Here is a 20627-nt window from a genome sequence, read left to right as displayed (position 1 = left end):
GGAGCAGTCTGATTGGAAATGGGATCCCTAGCCTAAATGGGCTAGCCAGTATCTGGACTGTGCAAACACAGGAGGACGATGACCTCTTTCATTTAAAGAGGTGATACTGTGATTAAAATGAGCAAATATTTGGAGAAGAAGGGAGGATCAAAATAAATGAAGGGACTTGCTCAGGACACAAACCTCATGTGTGACCTTAGCTTAGCAACTCAACTGCTCCTTTGGATGGGGAGGAATGCTTGGGTTTGTGTTAGTACTCAAATATTTCTACTAAAAGGAGAAAAGCAAAGACATTTCTTTTGAGGCGTGAGTCCAAGATGGCAGCTAAAAACAAGTGTATTGAAAATGAGTGGTCTGTGATGTCCTAGTGTGGCTCTAGACAGGACTCTAAAATGGCTGTCCATTTGCTTACATAAGGCTGCAAGACAGCTTTATATAACTGTAAAATGGCTTGTAAAGAACTTAATTTTATTGTTGGAAGCCTTGTTTAAAAGTTTGTAATGTATTCAGTAATAAGTTACTAGCGGTTTGTGTAAAAGGATAATATCTTGAAGGATTATAATTGTTTCTGTTGAGTGAGTATGTGTGTAGCAGATGGATGGTCCAAGAATTTTCACTGCTAATTCTCTCCTGTATTGAAGTAGCAGCTTTGAATATTATAATGGTATTTTCTTTCTAAACACAGCTGCTCTAGGATATGCAGTACTATCTTCCTGAGTTGTAAAACAGACATGTTTTTAACTAAGGGAAACTACTAGGCTTTATACTTCAAAAACATTGAAACTGGTTTTAAAAAGAACTATTTTTTACCTTCCAAATGATCTGCAACTGCATTTAGGCTTGTGAAATTATTTTGTTTGTTTTGATCTGCATCTCTTGAAGAGTTTATATTAATGCTTGTACCTAATTAAACCTAAATCTAGCCATTATTCTAAGCCTCTCATTCCTGAAATATACTACTATTCCTTTCTTTTAACTTTCTTTTGTTTTTCTGGTTTTGCCTAAACAAGGAAAAAATAGTTCTATTTTAAGGGATTGGTAAGAGCTACACATCAGAAGAATTCATTCTGTGAATAAGTGGTGATATAATTTATATTTTGGATGAGTTTGGTGACAAATAATGGTGCTGACTCACTTCTGAAATCATCCAGGAGTTCTAGAGGAAGAAATCAAAGTGTATAAAAGTACAGAATTTCAGTAATTCTGCATGGAAATGCTTAGTTGTTATTGGTTGGAGGGAAAACTTGCAATAGTTTATTGTATGCTGCCTCATTTTTCAAATGGCATCATGTATAATAGATGTCTTCTACTTTTCTGTTTTGTTGAAGGTGAGCATGGGGATCTAATTTAGTCTCAAGAAAACAGCTTAATGCCCAAAGGTATTTCTTGCTGGATTTCCCTTTTCTCTTGACACTGTTCATTAAAACTATGTAGGAGATGCTTAATTTTTCTTCCAGGTTCCCATACTTCCTGTTTCCTCTTGCATAAAGTAGAGCTAAGTTGTCTTTGCTTTTCTTTTTTTGAAAGGCAGTTTCATCATTGTACTTCTCGCTTTCTTTTCCCTGCCTATCTGTAGCTAGGCTTAATTTCATATAGGGGCACAATGTATGGCATTTGAAAAAGCTTATTTATACCTCAAAGTCTTCAACTGAATTCTCTTGGAGAGCTCTAGATTCATACAAATCTCTGGTGCTTTTCAGGTGTTACAAGCTAACACAATTGAGGAGAGGAAGCACATAATTTTTCTGACCCTTGAAAGGAGAGCATAGCTCTGTAATGGTTCCCCCCTTCCCCCCCCCCCCCCCCCAATCTGGTAGGACTTTTATTTTTCTTGAAACTTTTTTTCTTCCCACTAGTTATCTGACTTCATGTACATGAGAAGACTTAAAAATCCATTTCAAATTCCCTCCTGCCTCTGATTCAGTTCATTTGAAAAGATAGACAATGTAGGTATTTGTGCTTTAAAAAAAAATCTACACTTTATGTGGCAAGGAGTTGCTTTCAGCTAGGAGACTGTAACATGAAGGAAGAATGATTCACACAGACATCAGTAAAGTCAGGATATATAGTTAAAACTTCCCCACATATGAGTTGGTACTGCTGTCAAGTTAGACCTGATCAACTTCTTTCTCCAAAATACAGGAGGAAGTAGGTTTGCAATTCTGTAAAAGAACATCCAATGTACAAGGTGCTTGTTTCTGTTGTCTATACTGTTTTCTGTGAAAATAATTTTTTTAGAAAGTAAACCTTTGAAAATTCCTGTTAACAGGAGACTGGGGAATGATTAATGGTCTTGCTTTCCCCACTGAATAATTCTTCCTTCAACTGTGATGACTTTTTTGAAGTATCATTCTTAGTCTATAATTGCCAACAATCAAAAAACAACCAGTCTACAAACTGGTTTTTACTTTCTATTTCTTTCTGTTACATCTGAACTAGTTTCTTATATGCAGTCACTGTGGGGTAGAAACTCTTTTTGATTAATGTTGTGGTCTGAAAAAGATTGTTTGGGTTTTAGTTACTATTTTTATTTGGAATTCTTTAGGCTTGAATATGCATAAGTGAAGAAGGAATCTAGCCTATGTTGTAGGATGTGACCAGATCAGTTTGAGAACTGTGTGCTAAAAGTCTAGTGTAAGGCTAAAGACTTGTGGGAGGATAAAGGCTTACATTTTTCACAAAACTTTAATTATGAAAGAAACGTGCAATTCAGTCTTTCAGTATTACTGTGTATTAGTTAGGAAAACTTGTGGGCAGTATCTGGCTGGTATTTGAAGTTCATGCAGTAGCCATTACACTTTGGCCTAACAACCTACACCTCTAAAGGAGTAGAAATGCAGGATGTAATGCTTTTTTATTAAAAGCTGATTTGGTTTAGGGAAAATTCCTTTCTCCTGTGTCCAGTCCTCTTAATTCTCTGGAAATTCTCTGATGAATGCTGAAGGAATCTGTCTATTTTCCACAGCTATAAAAAAAAAAAAAAATCCCTCAAAGTAGAAGACATTGTTTCAGTAGTGCTACTTTAAGTAAAATTTTAGTGAGATTCTTAATATAATATGTTAATATTAATAGATTGATCTATTTTTTTTCCAACCAATGGCTTTTTGATGCAGAAATACTGTCCTGACTAATGAAATATGGAATAAGATACATCAGTTACTCTGGCTTTTTAAAAGGAAAGTCATGCCATGCAAAGATATTGAACTTCTATGTCAAAAAAAAAAAAAAAGGTGGTGACGTGGTGGTGGATTCGGTTGATAGTTTGTGCGTATTACTGAATGTTTTTTGGAGATATCCCTTATCAGGAACTCTTGAGAGAAAGAAGACAGAAGTCCTTATGTGGATAGGTAACTGGGCAAGATAAGACACAAACATCAAGATTTAATAGCCAACCTCTGTAATGGAAGAAGGTTAGTATTAGGGTTCTGCGTTCATCGCTGCCGGTACTGCTGATACTCAGCTGTTTGAACAGCCTGGAAGAGAGAATGAGTGCTCAGATGATCCAGTTTCCTTGATGATACTAAGATAATTGAGGTATCATAGGTACAACCCAAGTGTGAAGCATTGGAGGAGAATGAGAGACTGAACGGGTGTTAAAATAGATTAAATTCAATATAGGCAAGTGTAGTGTGATACAGATTTTAGGTATAGTGGAGAGAAAAACAATCCTCATCTTATATACACAATATCTGAGTCAGAAATTATCATTATTGCTCAGTGGACTCTTGGAGTTATAGTGAATAGTTTCTGAGAATGATCAGGTTAATGTTGACAAAGTTAGGACAAAAGTGTTGGAAAAGGGAAGAGTAGAGAACCTCAGTATGTTGCGATGAAAATCCATGGTTTCTTCTTCTCTCAAGTACTGTGAGTTACTCTTATTTTCTCCTTTCCCTCATACTGAAAAAAGATATAGTAGAACTGGAAAATGTCTACAGAAGGGCAACAATGATTAGAAAATTGGAATGGCTGTCTTCAAAGAATGATTTAGAAAGAGCCTCTTCAATCTCAGGAGACGTGAGAGGCACAGGAGAGAATGAATGTTCCCTTTTTTGCTTCTGAAACAAGAACAAAAGTGTTTCAAATTAGGCTAGCAGTTGACAAGTTAAAACCAAGAAGTGTTTCCTCACACAGTGTGTGAGGCTGTGATATGTTTCACCACAGGATATTGCAGTGCTAAAACTCTACAGGTCAACAGCAAACAGCAGAGTTCATGGATGAGAAACACCCTGTGGTGTTTCTTCCATAAAACTCCCACTTCTGGCTTAAGAAGCCCAAAGAGACTATTTGGGATTAATAACCTTATGTTCTTGCCTTTGTTTTTTTCAAGTGCCATCCCCTTTCTGGATGTTGTCAGAGAAAGGATAGTGACAGAGGAGAGGGACTTGTGGTCTTACCTGGTATGGCCATTCATATCTTCATATGGAGATTAATTTGGTGTCTAAATCAGTAATGGGGATCTATCATCCAGACTCTTTCTAGATGAATTCATAAAATCAAGGTAGAAAAGGACCTCTCCAGACAGTGTAGTTCAGGCTTCCTGCTGGAATCTGGACTAACTTTAAAGCTAATTTGAGTTGCCCAGGGTCCTGCCTAATTCTGAAAGCTTCAAAGCGTAGAGATTCTACCACCTCTCTGGGCAACTGTTTCAAAACAGTGCTTACCAACTCTCCTGGTTAAAATAATTTTTTTCTGTATGTCCAGCTGTAGTTTTCTTTGCCTCTTGTCATCTGCTTCCTTCCTATTGCTCTGCAACTGAGAAAAGTCTGGCTAGCTCTTATCTGTGACCTTTACCTTTAGGTAGTGGAAGACTTCTATCAGACTGTGCTACTCCCAACTCGCTATAGCCTTCTCTTCTGCAAGTGAAACAAGCTTGCCCCTCACAGCCTCTCTTTGGATTTTGTATCTGCCAACCAGTTAACCATCATGGTAGCAGCCGTCTGGACTCTTTCCAGTTTGTCAACATCTCTTCTTTGGCAGGAGAGGGAGGTGACCTGAAAACCAGACCCAGTATTCCAGATGAGTCTGCACGAGTGCTGAGCATAAAGAACCATCACTCCTCTCAACCCACTGCCTTTAATCTTGCTAATGCAGCCTGGTATGTGGTTAACTTTAATTGCAACAAGATGCTGTTGATGATTCATGACCACCCTGCTGTCTATCAGAACCTCTACATCTTTTTCCAAAGAAGTGGTCCTAGATAGTTATTCCACAGCCTGTGCTAATGGATTGGGTGGTTTTGTGCCAGGTGCTGGGCTTTGGTTTTTGGCTTGATTGCATTTTGTAAAGTTCTTGGTGTGTTTCTCCAGCTTTTCCTTTCTTCTGAATGGCAGCTTTGCCACCCAGCATTATCAAGCACTCCACCAATTTCTTGTACTCTGTGAGCTTTCTGATTGTGTGTTCTGTTCCATAGCACAGATGGTTGAAGAAGACGTGTATGTTGGAACTGATAACAATTCCTTGTGACACAAGCAGTACTTGCAATTGGTCACCAGGTAGCTTCTGGACCACTGACGATTATTCTTTGAGCCTGGCTGTCCAGTCAGTCCCTAAACCATGTTGTATTCCAGCCATTCAGTCCCCATCTCCCCAGTTTGGCTACAAGGGTACTGTGGGAGACTGTCATGGTTTAACCCTAGCTGGCAGCTAAGCACCCCACAGCCGCTCGCTTGCTCCCCTCTCAGTGGGATGGGGGAGAGAATCGGAAGGGTAAAAGTGAGAAAACTCATGAGTTGAGATAAAGACAATTTAGTGGGTAAAGCAAAAGCTGCGCATGCAAACAAAGCAAAACAAGGAATAAGTTTACTACTTCCTGTGGGCAAGCAGGTGTTCAGCCATCTCCAGGAAAGCGGGGGTCCATCATGTGTAACAGTTACTTGGGAAGACAAATGTAATTACTCCAAATGTTCCCCCCTTCCTTCTTTTTCTCCCAGCTTTATATGCTCAGCATGATGTCATATGGTATGGAATATCTCTTTGGTCAGCTGGGGTCGGCTGTCCCGGCTGTGTTCTCTTCAGCTTCTTGTGCACGCCCAGTCTCCTGGCTGAAAAGGCCTTGACTCTGTGTCAGCGCTGCTCAGCAGTAACGAATACATCCCTGTGTTATCAACACCATTTCCAGCACAAACCCAAAACACAGCCCCATACCAGCTACTGGGAAGATGAACTCTACCCCAGCCAAAACTAGCACAGAGACGATGTCAAAAACCTCGCTAAACTTAGCATGAAAGACTGCCAGTCCACTCCTGTCATTCTGAAGTAGTCATTTCATCACTGAAGGAAAACAGTGTTGTCAGGCTTGATTTGCTTATGGCAAATCTAGACTGGCTTTCCCAGTCACCTTTATGATCTTGGAAAAGGCATTCATCTGAATTTTTTTTTTTCCCCCATAACTTTCCCAAGAACTGAGATGAGGCAGACCAAGGCAGACCAGCCTGTAGTTTCCATGATCTTCCAGGTTGTCCTTTTGGAAGAGAGCCAAGAAACTTGCACTTTTCAGTCATTGAGGACTTTCCTTGTTCACTATGACATTTTAGAGACGATAGCTTAACAGTGTCATCAGTGAGCTCTGATATCTCTATAGTTTGATATAGTGACCTGTATATCTTCAGCTTGCTTTAGAATTCTCGTGTGAATAGTACCTCTCTCCCCAGACTCAGTTGCTCATACACAATTAGGAAAGCTTAGGAGAAGACCTGACCAGTAAAGGCAAATGCAGCATTTAGAACTGAGACTTTCTGTTACCCTTTGTTGCGAGGTCACAAACTCAACTCTGTACATTCTTCTCTTCATATTTCTTATGCTGCTCAGCTGTCTATAAAGCCCTTGCAATTACAATTGCGTATTAGTTTGAACTCTTACTGAGTAAAGTGGAGGTATGTGTTGGCCATGATGGTAACAAGTGCTGGATTTCTAGCTGTGACTCAGAATGCTTTTCCTTCATCATGACTGGAGGACTATAACAACTCTGCAAAGAAGATCTTTCCACAACTCAGATTTCTTTTGTTATCTCATACTCTCTTCCAGGCAGAGAGCCCTTTAACAGTGTATGTCTTTTTACTTTGTTTGGAAACTCCATGTTCTTAATGAGTGAGTGAGTGACTGTGTCTGTCATGGAAGCTGCGAGTATGCAAGAAGCTAAAACTTTGCTACATTCTTGAGATGCCGTTAAGCTGCTTAGTGGAATTCAAGGTGCTAAAACCACCACAAGAAGTTGAGTCTAGTTGTCTGACTCCCACCAACATAAATACCATTGAGGTAGTGGAGCTTTTTAAGCTTTGATCACTCTAATGAACTTCTATGAAGGAAAAAGGAATTGCATTCTGCTCTCCCTTTCTATATTGTTAAAGGCTATAGATGGTATGTTCTCATGGCATGTTTTTTAAAGCAGATTTTCTCTGAGCCTGTAGAGGAAAGCATGGGCTGAGGTGAGAGTACTTAGCAGCGGTCTGTTTTGATTTATGGAGGGATTACTAACTGCGTGCATGTAGATACATTTAGAAAACCTTAAGAAAAGAAAAATTAAGAATCTCATTAAAATGTTGATAATTAATCTAAAAACAAAGGTAGATATGCATTGTAGGATGATGTGTAAATTGACTGGTTTAACTTGATATTATTTATATTTCTTTAAATATCTTTTTACAGACTGATAATAAACACTTGGGAAGCATATACAGTTTGCTAACCATCAGGATACAATGTATGCAAGCACTTAATACTTGCTTTTTTTTCTAGTTTTAGTATGTATTCAGAAAAATCAAGAAAATGATATAATTTGGTAAATGAATGGCTTGTTGAAATTTTTCTTTTGATGGAAATATATTTAGTATTAAACTCGCTATATTTAAGGGTATTTTAAGTTAAATTTGATGTTGCTTATGAAAAGAAATATTACCTATAGTTGCGCAATTTGAACAGTTCTAGCTACTTCATGATTTTAGAACTAGTCAGTCTTGCCTTGGTACCTTCTTGGCATTCATGGGCTAGAAGAGGACTGTGTTTGGGCTGGAGGCTGGACAGTTAACATCACAGTTGAGTTCCTAAGTGTAAGCTTAAAAACTGCCTTTGACAGTCTTAGCTCTGTTTTCTATTCCTTCCACCCAACTGAACAACCAAGGTATAGCTCTCATGTCAGTCCTTCCTCCTCTTCCACCAGTTCAAGCTTTTAGACCCAGAAGGATCCTCTCCTAAGTCTTATCACCACAGCTAGAGGTTGTTGGAGCATGTTCTGGGATAGCACACCAGCGTTTTCTGGCTTTCTAAAACCAGAGTGAAGTAACTCTTGAAATGAAGAAAACACTTGGATCAGGTTATTCAGTTGTCTCTGCCCCTCTGTTACCATTTAGCACCTGGAAAGAGTCATGCTACATTTGCAGCAGGCTCTAGCCAAGCAGACTTTCCTTCACATCACAGTAGCAAAATTTTGATCTTAAAAATTCGTGTTACTGTAATTTTACCCCTTGTGTAGGCTGTTCTAACTTAAGTTCCTTTTCATTAGGTTTAAGTTTGACCTGTTTTAGTACATGCTTAAGCTGAATAATGTGTCTGCAGCTGTGGAAGTTGATGAACAAAAGAATCGGAATCTATTTAGTGACGCTGGAATTCAGTGTGCTGCCCACTGATATTTTACATCTCTTTGTATCCTCTTGCATGGTCATGGTGTGAGCCAGCTGAGGTGTGGTTTTTTAAGTTCTAATGCATAGGACAAGTTGATATTGTGCTTTTACAGAAGACATTCTGGTCAGTTCTTGCTGCTTTATTTCAAATTTTTTCAGTGTTTAAGAGCTGAAAGCTAAGGCCATGATAGAGTTAAACCTGGCCAGGGACATCAGCTTCTATAGGTATGTCGGTGATAAAAGGAAGACTAGGGAAAACGTGGGCCCCTTCTGGAGGCTGAGGTACTTAATGACTTTTTTTGCCTCAATCTCTTCACTGGCAAGTGCTCAAGCCACACAGCCCAAATGACAGAAGGAAAAAGGGACTGGGAGAGTGAAGAACTGCCCACTGTAGGAGATGATCAGGTTCAAGATGGTCTAAGGAACCTGAAGGTGCACAAGTCCATGGGACTGGATGAGATGCATCCATAAGGGATCTGGCAGCTGAAGTTGCCAAGCCACTCTCCATCATATTTGAGAAGTTGTGGCAGTCTGAAGTACCTACTGACTGGAAAAGGGGAAACATAGCCCCCATTTTTAAAAAGGGAAAAAAGGAACACCCACAGAACTACAAGCTAGTCAGTCTTGCGCCTCTGCCCAGCAAAAGCATGGAGCAGATCCTCCTGGAAACTATGCTAAGGAAAATAAGGAAATGATTGGTGACAGCCAACATGGCTTCACTAAGGGCAAATTGTGCCTGACAAATTTGGTGGCCTTCTGTAACTGAGTTACAGCGTTCATGAATACGGGAAGAGTTACTGACATTGCTGACCTGGGCTTGTGCAAAGCATTTGGCACTGTCCCACACAACACCTTGTCTCTAAATTGGAGAGACGTGCATTTGACACGTGGACCACTTCGTGGATAAGGAATTAGCTGGATGGTCACACTCAAAGAGTTGCAGCCAACGGCTTGGTGTCTGAGTGGAGACCACTTGACAAGTGGTGTTCCTCAGGGGTCAGTATTGGGACTGGCACCACTTAACACCTTTGCAACATGGACAGCAGAATTGAGTGCACCCGCAGCAAGTTTGTTTACAACACCAAGCTGAGTGGTGTGGTTGACAGGCTAGAGGGAAGGGGTACCATTCAGAGGGACCTTGATAGGTTTGAAAGGTGGGCCCGTGCAAACCTCATTAAATTTAACAAGACCAAGTGCAAGGTTCTGCATCCAGGTTAGGGCAATCCCAAGCCCAAATACAGGCTGGGCAGGGAATGGATTGAGAGCAGCCCTGAGGAGAAGGACTTGTGGCTGTTCGTTGATGAGAAGCTGAGTATGACCTGGCAGTGTGAGCTTGCAGCTCGGAAGGCCAACGGTACCCTGGGCTGCATCAAACGAAGCATGACCAGCAGGTTGAGAGAGGTGATTCTGCCCTTCTGCTCTGGTTTTGTGAGACCCCACCTGGAGTACTGCATCCAGCTCTGGGGCCCTCGACATAAGAAGAACGTGGACCTGTTGGAGCAAGTCCAGAAGAGGACCATGAGGATGATCCAAGGGCTGGAGCACCTCTCCTAAGAGGACAGGCTGGGAGAGTTGGGGTTGTTCAGCCTGGAGAAGAGAAGGCTCCGGGGAGACCTTTTTGCAGCCTGCCAGTACTAAAGGGGGCCTACAAGAAAGCTGAGAGGGACTTTGTACAAGGGCTTGTAGTGTTAGGACAAGGGGTAATGGCTTTAAACTGAAAGAGGGTAGACTTGCGTTAGATCTAAGTAAGAAATTATTCATTATGAGGGTGGTGAGGCACTGGAACAGGTTGCCCAGAGATGTTGTGGGTTCCCCATCCCTGGAAGTATTCAAGTCCAGGTTGGATGTGGCTTTGAGCAACCTGGTCTAGTGGAAGGCATCCCTGCCCATGGCAGCAGGTTTGGAACTAGATCATCTTTAATCATCCCTTCCAACCCAAACCATTCTATGACTGAAACTTTTTCAATGTTTAGTAGCTACTTATCCTTCTTTCCTTAAAGTAATGCTTCCCTAGGCTGAGTACTGTAGGTCACACTTTACCTTAAAGAATAACTGTGTAATCCAGGCTTGGTCACAGAATGATACTGGCAGTAAAAATTGAAAGTCTCTAATGGGCTTGTGGCACCTAATGATACATAAATTTTGCAGCTGTCTCTTGATCCAAAATGTTCAGTGTTCACTGTTTTATAACTATGGTACCTGAAAATTAAAGTGAACCATAATTAAGAATTTTTAGAATTACATTTTCCAGAGCATTGCTTTGTTATGTTCTCCTTCCACTTACTTTCATTATTGAAGGGGGAAAAAACCTTATTGGTACAGTGTCTGTAACTTTTGAAGAGTTCTGTGGTAAATCCAACCAGTGCTGGGAAGCAGAGTCTCTTTTGGAGCATAGGAGCTGTACAAGTAACAAAAGAACCAGTGAATCACAATGCAGAGTCTAGATAAGATGCTTTCTCAGTAAGGAATGTAGCAGTTGCAATTTCTAAATTTTGGTATTCATCGAATCTAGTCCTGTAAACTAAGTTTGAAAGCTGTACCTGGATACTATTTACAAATATTCTCTAATAACTGATGGCCCTATAGTAAGAAACAAGGGCTCATGCAAATTATGAAAAACTCTGGTAAGGAGTATTTACTGTGAGTTTCAGTTGTGCAAATACTTTCATTGTACCTTTAAAGTCATTTCCCTTGTTATGGTATGTTAAAATTATGTTTAGCAATATATTTGTTTATATTTACTTTCAGATTATACAGTAAAACAGTTTACCTCTCAGCCTCTTCCACACAGGATATGCAGATCTTTTTTGGGGGTAGAAAAAAAAAGATAAACCAAGATTTAAAAACCTATTGCACCTAGACACCTTATAAATGATATATAATGATGACAACTGAAATTGAAAGTCCAATTGTTCTAAATGTCGTATGAGCACAGACTGTGCCAGAAATTTGCACTCTAAAGAGACAGAGCATGGAAACAGGAACTGTTATTGCTCTTGTGTGCAGATAAGAAACTAGGGGAAAAGGGAGATTAAAGCTAGATTATTTTTTTCCAAACTGACTAGAGCTGCATGTCCAGTTCAACTGACTGCTCAAAATCTAATGAAAACACTTTTTGTAGTCAAACAGATACCTCAAATCAATAGTAGCTTCTGAAAATCTTGATTGATGTAACTTTTCAGTGGAAGAGCTGATTAGCAAAGTATTTGCAGAAATTGAATTCAGTGGATGCAAGTAACTGAAGAAAACACGCTTTTCAATGAATAGTAACAAAAATGCAGGGGAGAAAAAGGGAAGAAGTCTTAATGCTGTCTCGCATTAAGTCTTGGAGTTGGAAACAAGCTCCCATGCTCAAAAGCATGAGATGTCAAAATAATGATCCCCCTAACACCCATTCTATCTATGGGCATTAAAAACCATTTAACTTTTTTGTGGAAGTGGAGAAGAGAAATAGAGCTATACATAGAACAAAAGATGGTTATATAAACAACTAAGGAGGTGTTGAAGCCTATTAATTTTGATGTTTTATGTGGTTTGAGTTTTGGGGGGTGTGGTGCTGGGATTTTAGGGGAGGATGTATAAGGAAAATTGTTTTAGCTTGGTAGTTCGTGTGGTAAAAGCTTGTTCTGTTCCTTGTTTAGGTCTTAGTTTGAGATGCCAAATAACATTAAATAGATCATTTCAGTCTTTCTGAGAGGAAGAGAAGCCCTTTCGTGTCTTGTCAGGAGTATCTTTGTGTTATGCTTCTACTACAAATAAAAAAACCCTATTGTAGGTCATATAAAGTCTTGGAAAGCAAGTACTTTGGCTCATCTTTCTTACTCTGAACCTCAACTGTTTCTCAGTGCATCTCTATTTGTGAATTGCAATGGTCATGTAGTAACCTCTCTCCTAATAGAACCCAAGAGGAGAGTGGACCCTGGGGATGCTTTCTTGCATGCAAATGATTAGAAGGAAGAAAATGGAGGCAATTTTCATGTAGTTGATTAGAAGTGATATACTTGAAAGATTTGTAATCTAACATATACGTGATATGCACCAAACGGAACACTGATTTGTGTTTCCTCTTTTACCTTTAATATGTGTAATCTGATTGCTAGCTAAATTATGCCTTTGATTAATGGAAAAGCAATCAAGATTATTATAACTACCTGAATGAACTTCTCATGGACTTCTTCAGGATAAAAGATATGGATGAATTAAGTGTATAACACTGAGATGTTTTTAGTTCTAAAGTTCCTGTTGCCGTGAAGTAATAGAACTTCTAAATCACTTATGCTGTCGCTGTAGTGGAAGCAACATGATGGGAGCAGCTTAACATTTACTGTAGGCTTGCCCCGAATCATTTGGTACCCTAGAATTTGACTAGGCAGTAGGCTACTCCCATATGTGTCCTTAATGGTCATCAGTAGCAGTTCTGATATGGTTGTCCTATTAAAGGCATGGGACAAGTAGGACAGGAGGCCTCCAAGACTGGTTAGTCTCTAAGCCAAGCAATGGAGCTTTAGAGGAATTCAGCAAACTTAGTCATACATTTTGGGCTTTTTTCACAAAAGTGAAACTTACGGTGGAGTTTCTCTTAGCATTCATTATAGTCCTACTGGAATTAATATTAAAAAGTAGTCCTTCATGGGCAGAAGTAGGTTGGAGACCTATTAGGTTTCCTGAATAACCATTGGTGTACTATGTATAAATTTTTCGGTAGCCAATATGCATTATACATGCTTTCTCAAAGGTAACTTTACATTTCTTTCCTTCATAAATTCATAAGAAAGAAAAACTTTAAAAGCCATGTTCGGAAGGGTGATGTCTTATTTGTAGTTAACTTGTAGCTTTTCTTTTTTTAGATACACATTTGTCTTCTGCTTTCTGTTCTCCCTGAACTGTTTCAGTCAAAGCAGGATAGGTGAAATTGGTATCAGAAAAGGATCTAGCAGCTTTTATTTCCTGTCACTGTTTTTTCATACTCTTTGAAGTGTCAGCTCCTTGCTGAGAGGGCTTAAGTAAGGGCTTTGATATGAGAACTCAAGTTCAATTAATGACCTCTAGTGTCCTGGAACCTAGGTGTTCTTCTAACTGCATCAGATAAAATAATGAGTCTCTTTAAACTCTAGAAGACCTGACTTTTTTAATATAGAAATTCTAACAACTTGATATTTCTCATTTAGGTGCCATATGAAACACTGAACAAACGGTTTCGAGCTGCACAGAAAAACATTGATCGAGAGACTAGCCACGTTACAATGGTTGTGGCAGAGCTGGAGAAGACACTGAGCAGTTGTCCTGCTGTGGATTCAGTTGTTAGTCTCCTGGATGGAGTAGTTGAAAAACTCAGTGTTCTGAAACGAAAGGTAAGTGATGTTCTACCTTGTGATTGCTTTGTCTTTACAAAGTTAACATAAATAGTTTTCTGCAATGCTGTTTCCTTGAAATTTCTTTTCAAGATACAGGTATTACTAGCAGTGTAAAGAAAGGCCTTAGAATACACAGCAAAGCAGCAAAACTTACTGTATCTTGCCTCACTGTGCTTATGAAATGTGACTTGGTGTTCCATGACCGTGTATAACAAACCTCTGAGAGGCAAAATTAATATGTACTAATAGTTCTGAAAAGGAATTTATCTACCCACAGAAAAGAAATAGTAGCAAAATGAATTGATCTGTGTTGATTCCTGCTTGTCTAAAAGAAAGGTTTGTGCAGTTGCATTAATTGATCACTTGAGGAATGAAAACGGGTAGAAGGTGAGTCTGAAAAATGTTTAAACCCCGGAGCGGGAGTAGTTGTATGCATTGATGAGGCTTCTTTGCAGAAGAAACTGTGAGTTATCCTGGATTGTTACTTGAACATTTTTTATAAATACTAAACTTGCAGGTTATAAGGTTCCTAGGGAATATGACTAAAAGCATTTTAAACAAACTTTAGCAGGATAACCTGCTTCTAGCTGTTAAGCTTGAACACTTGTATGAAATACAGGAAAACTTTCATGCTTTTACAACATCTTTTCTAAGAACGAGTTAAAAACATCGACTATATAGTATAAGCCATCGTTATTTTGGATGGGAATATTACTCATCCTGAGACTCATCAGAACACTTACTTGAAACAGATCTTGCAGAAAAATGAAAATAGCGCTCTCGCCTGGCTTTAGAGCAGTGCTTCTCCAAAAATAAACAAATGGTAGCAGAGTCATCTCATTAAAACTTAAATGAAATAACCAACAGATATAAATCTTTAGACTATATTAAGTGAAGCATCAAAATACCTTGGAGGTTCGTAACATGAAAATAACACTGTCATGTATGTTGATTTGGGGTTTTCTGCTTGAACAGGTTAGCTAGGTGCTGAAAAGCTGTTCTGCAAAAGACTTCATAAATCTAATTGCTGTTTTCGTCTTTCGTTTGTGAGACTTAAAGAGGTCTTGAAGGATATGTTTTCTTCACTTCTCTGTTACTTAAAGAAATTACTGCTGTTTCTGAAAGGTGCTAGATTTTGCTTGTAGGTGTGTAGTAATGATGTAGAGGAGTAATTTATTTACTTGTTGAATCTTTGCTGACTGTGGGAGTGTGTCTGAAGGCATTGCTGAATATTTTGGGTGCAAGGATGTATTTTAATGTAATTGCTCATTTGTTTTTGACTGCCTGAAAGACTGTGGGGAATCTTACAGCTGCTCAGAAAGAACAAAAGGGGAAAAAAAAAAAATGTTTAACAATAAAAGTGAAATACAAAGGTCTTGGGTTTTGCTCCAAACCCTCAACTCCATCTGTCTTCTCTGTAATCTCTGCCCCGAGCAAAATGATTGTTTTCTTTAGGGCCTTTGGGCCCATGTGGGATCTCTGTTTCCTTCTGTGTTTAGACAAGGATGTGATGAACTGCTGAGATGGCCATAATAGAGTTAGATGGTTCTTTTATTTAACACCTTACTCGTAAAAAAGAGCTTTTCAACACAGCAGGTTTCTTTGGGTTCTGAAAATGATCCTGAGGAAGCCTAGGACTCTGTTTTCTCTTTTGTATCCTGTTTAATAGGCTTGTTCCCTCAAGTTCTATTAATGTCCAGTAGGGCCAGTCTGGATAGGCTTGCTTCGGAGGGTTTTGAAAAGGGTCTGTACCCTTTGTGGATGTGCTAGAGGGATCAAAAAAAGAGCAAGAGCTGTAGAAGTCCAGATACAAAACCATATAAGGAGAGCCCTTTGGAATGAGAAGGACTTCAACCTTTGTGTATGGCTGCCTTGAGTTCTCCTAGTTGTATTCAGAATAGTTCTGGAGGTTGCCTTCACATCTGATAATACGGCAGAAATCTAACAAGTGAAAGCGAGTTTTGGCTTCACTTAGTGTTTGCTTGCTGAATAAGACTCGGTTTATAACTTAAAATACCGATCTCCAAACCATACGTTACAAAATAAAGCTAAATTCGGTAATAGAAGTAACTCAGACTTCGGTACTAAAAATAACTCAGGCTATATATGTTTACATGAATTTTAGTAAAAGACTGTCTTGTATAGTGACTAGGGTTTTAGGTACTAGAATTTGGTATCAAGGGCCAGATCACAGGCTTAATTGGGGCAAATGCTTGATAGGCTTTTCTTTTACAAGTTTTCATTTATTTCACTTTCCTTTTCAAATATTGATCTTTCCAGAAGTCATCTGTAAATGAGCATGCATGGTAAAAGAATTAGAACCAACCTGTGCTTCCAGAGCTGGAGCTGTTATTTGAGGATGATACTGTAGTCTGAATAGCTTGAGTACTGGGAAGGTAGCTGTGCCAGCATGGAGCGCAAAGTGGGCTATGCCAAAAGCCAGCCAGGTTATTTGGTCTGTGCTTGGTTGGCAAGCTGTGCAGTTATTCAAATGCAAGCCAGCAAGTTTAAGTCACCACAAGTAAGGCAACCCAACCTGAAATTGCATCACTAGTGATACATGGCAGATGGAAAGGTACTAAGCCTCCCTCATCTTCTGATTTGCTTTTACCTTAGCAAGCATATAAAAGTACTGCAAGCTTTCTTGTGTTCTGTAGCCTGGCATGGCCCACGATTGTCACGTGCTGTACACTGAGTCAGCGAGCTTTGAATTATGATATGTCTGTAATAAAATTGCCTGATAAAATTTGCAGCAGAACTAATCAACTACATAACTTTGAGGTTGAAGGAAAGAAAGTGTGACTTGAGTGTGTGTTTTTAATTAAAAAAATGTTGTGGAGATATTTTGGGGGGTGTGTTTTGTGCTGGGCATGCCAGTATGTTGGTTTAAAAAAAAGTCATTCTGTTTTCTCTGGACAAATTTATTTTCCTAAGTAAGGATCTTAACAGTAGATACATGTTTCCAGAGTAGCAAAGGTAAGTAAAGTAATACCAGTTTAACAAAGCTGATAACTTTTGAAAAACTAGTGTAAGATCCTTAAATTAGAGGTGTCAAGAGGCCAAATGTTTATATAATTTTCATTATTGCATGACTGATTAAAATGGCTCCAGTGTATCAGAAGTAATGTGAGTTTTCTCTGCATCGCTCCTCAGTAGAACTAATTCAGTAGGACAGCTGCTTGAGGAAGGAGCCATGCATAGTTTAGAGGTGGAAATTAATGATTTTCAACTGTTTGTACCAGATGTCTGCAAACCTTTACAAGGTTCTTCACAGACTATTACAGCAGTTGCTGCTGTAGTTGCTAGGTTGCTGTTTTCAGACTAACTACACACTAAGCAGAAAAATTAATATACTCATAATGTCAGATGTCAAAACGTATCTATACGCAAGAATCTCAGAACTGGACCAGCCACGCTGAAACTGATGTACTGCCATAGGAAATCTCTTTCGAAATGAAAGAAACGCTATTGGGAGTAACTGTATAATATGTAAAGAATGCTTACAAAAAAATCTTACTGTATTTTGCTTTAAAACAAACTGAAAAATGTATAGCTTTTACTTGTTCCTGTTAATTTTTACTTTTTAGGCAGTTGAATCAATCCAGGCTGAAGATGAAAGTGCAAAACTCTGCAAACGTAGGATTGAACATCTGAAAGAACATAGTAGTGACCAGCCAGCTGCTGCAAACATGTGGAAGAAGAAACGTATGGATCGTATGATGGTGGAACATCTTTTACGCTGTGGCTACTACAATACAGCTGTAAAACTAGCAAGACAAAGTGGTATTGAGGTTGGTAGCAATGTGCACTAACTTACTCACAAAATGGTAGTAAAGAGGAAGTTGGCAAATAGGAACAAGCTGCTCTAGCCCTGTAGCAGCTATTTTTATGTATTAGTGTGCCCTTATTACTGATGTTTATCTGTTAATCTTTAGGCCTGAGTTTGTTCCCCTTACTTGACATAAGTTATATTTTAATGTATTAAATAAGTCAAAACTGAAGGCATAACTTTAAGTCACAAATTAAATGTGTTTAGATAAACACTTTGCCCTATTAAAACTTAGAATAATTCTCAAATGTCATACTGAATTTTTTGTTAGAGGCCTTTAGGGTGCTGATTAAGCAGTTGACTGAGCTTCCCATCTGTCTAGGCACACTTAGATGATACGTGTAGGTAACCAGACTGAGCAGAATGGCATATGCCATAACTGTTTTATTGTATCATCCTAGTTTTTAATGCATCAAGAGGAGAGCTGGCTTATACTTTGGAAAATAAATCTTGTTACAATTTGGGGGTTTTAGTAGGCAGTATATCTTGCATTGTCCATAGAAACTGTTTGCTGTTTCGCTTACTTCACTGTTTACCAGTCTGTAGTTGTCACTTTCCTTTTCACTGGTTAACTAGTTGGTTTTGCTTCCATCTCATAATTGCTGATGAAGTATTGTGCACCTTGGTATAGCTTCTCTGTGCAGACCAAGGAATCCACACTGTGGTCCTCTGACAGCCACAAAGACATTAAAACTGATTCTTTAAGAATTTCCTGTTTATTTACAGAAGTTATTTTAGGTAGCATTTGCTGTTTGATCCTCAGTAATTCTTGAATTTTAAGTTCTTTCGATATTCCTGATTCCAGAAGGTGTGCAACTCTTCTTGTTAAAATCTTTTTCCTATAAAGATGCTGAGGCTTTAGTTGTATAATGTATCAGAAATAGTGTGGCCGGCAGGAGTAGGGAAGTGATCGTGCCCCTGTACTCGGCACTGGTGAGGCCGCAGCTTGAATCCTGTGTTCAGTGTTGGGCCCCTCACTACAAGAAGGATGCTGAGGTGCTGAACCATGTCCAGAGAAGGGCAACGAAGCTGGTGAGGGGTCTGGAACACAAGTCTTCTGAGGAGCGGCTGAGGGAACTGGGGTTGTTCAGTCTGGAGAAGAGGAGGCTGAGGGGAGACCTTATCGTTCTCTACAACTACCTGAAAGGGGGTTGTGGGGAGGTGGGTGTTGGTCTAGTCTCCCAAGTAACTAGTGATAGGACAAGAGAAAATGGCCTCAAGTTGCGCCAGGGGAGGTTTAGATTGGATATTAGGAAAAATTTCTTCACTGAGAGAGTGATCAGGCATTGGAACAGGCTGCCCAGGGAGGTGGTGGAGTCGCCATCTCTGGAAGCGTTCAAAAAACCTGTGGGTGTGGCGCTTCAGGACATGGTTTAGGGAACATGGTGGCGCTGGATTAATGGTTGGACTTGATGATCTTTCCAACCTTAGTGATTCTGTGATTCTAGGAATGTGACTTACGTACTTTGCCTTCTTAGGTGACGTAGTTAGCACATCTCTCTGAGCTAGTTGAGGGGAAGAGATTTTTGTTACTGGTTTCAAATTACAGCATACATACATGTTCTTTGTCTTCTACAAGGAGCGTATCTGCCACATGTCTTTCTTACTCCTTGGTGCCTTACCAGTCTGATTCTCTTCAACAGGCGGCGATTTCAGTAAATACCAAAAAGAAAACAGCAAGTAGAGGTTGAATGGAAAGGAGAGGGGAAGTAGTTTACAAACTATTAATAGGAAATAGTCCTGAAGAAATTCAGTGAAGAGGCTGCTACACCTCACTAAAGATAACCCATGCATGTGAGTCAAAAACCAAGACAATTATTTTGGGATAATTGCAGCTGAATGGTCAGCAGCTCTTCCACTTCTGGTGCATGTTTCCCTCTGTTTTGAGCAGCAGCTCATCTCCTGCTGAATCATCATGTTACCGTACCTACTAGGTCTGCTGAAGAAGCACTATGGAAATATTTTCACATTTATAGCAAGTTCTATTATGCCTGATTAAGTAATGCTCAGCTTCGGTTTAGACATGAGCGTGGAAGTCTGTCATGATACACTGCAAGACCATGTGATACAAAGCATTGCACTTGTGAAGCCTTAAAGCTTTTCATTCTGTTTGCTGAATGGAAACTTTTGTCTTCAGAAAAAAAGTTTATTTAACTTCTGCCTTCAAGCCTAAGTATTTTTATTTGCATAACATCAAAGTAACTTCACTAACACAGAACTTAGTTGCACATGTTGAATTCACTGAGGCCATATTTCTTCTAGTTTGCTAAAATTAGGTATGTTACTCAACACTAAAGTTTTCGTTTTGGCTAAATGAAGATAGGCTCTGGCATTGTACTCAGTCTTTCTTACTGTATGGTGGTACTCATTGTAAACACCATTTACAACGGTAACTTACTGAGACTTGATCATTATACAGAATTTGTGGTTTTGCTGGTTTAATACAACAACTCCTGTGTTTCTTTTTGTTCCTTTCTGGCTGGAGCATGAGAGCATTGAAATGTTCTCTAATGCTTAGTAATGTAACTTTGCTGCAGAGATGACAAAATGTCATGGTATTCTTCTTTCATCCAAAGTAATCTTTCTGTTTACTGTAGTCTCAACTGTAATTTTGATAAATGTCTCCACCACTGCAGGGTTCAGAAGCACATTGCTGTATAGTGAACCTGGTCATATCACTTACCTGATGATTTATTTCTTTATCAAGACAATATTGTTACTACTGGGTAGGCACTATACCCTAAGCAGGAACCTGAAAAAAGGTGGGGGTTTTACTCAGTTATCTACCAGCCTCACCTCTGGCAGGTGGACAAGTTGAGCGTGTCCCAG

The 20627-nt window shown here is 39.3% G+C and overlaps 1 protein-coding gene across 3 annotated transcripts in view; it reads left to right on the top strand.

The window, feature by feature from the left end:
* The window catches only part of MAEA (macrophage erythroblast attacher, E3 ubiquitin ligase), a gene marked incomplete at its 5' end in the record, with an annotated part of 55685 nt that overhangs the window by 5881 nt on the left and 29177 nt on the right, over positions 1–20627 (top strand). For 2 of the 3 annotated variants that reach the window (XM_081999083.1, XM_081999082.1), the window contains 2 exons: positions 13784–13966; positions 17557–17760. In XM_081999083.1, the coding sequence (XP_081855209.1) occupies positions 13784–13966; positions 17557–17760 (387 nt within the window). The remainder of the gene's footprint in view (positions 1–13783; positions 13967–17556; positions 17761–20627) is intronic. The other variant, XM_081999084.1, reaches the window with a different exon arrangement.

This window comes from Phaethon aethereus (genome assembly GCF_964289735.1).
Source record: "Phaethon aethereus genome assembly, chromosome: 4".
Lineage (NCBI taxonomy): Eukaryota > Metazoa > Chordata > Aves > Phaethontiformes > Phaethontidae > Phaethon > Phaethon aethereus.
This window is presented reverse-complemented; position numbering and strand designations above follow the sequence as displayed.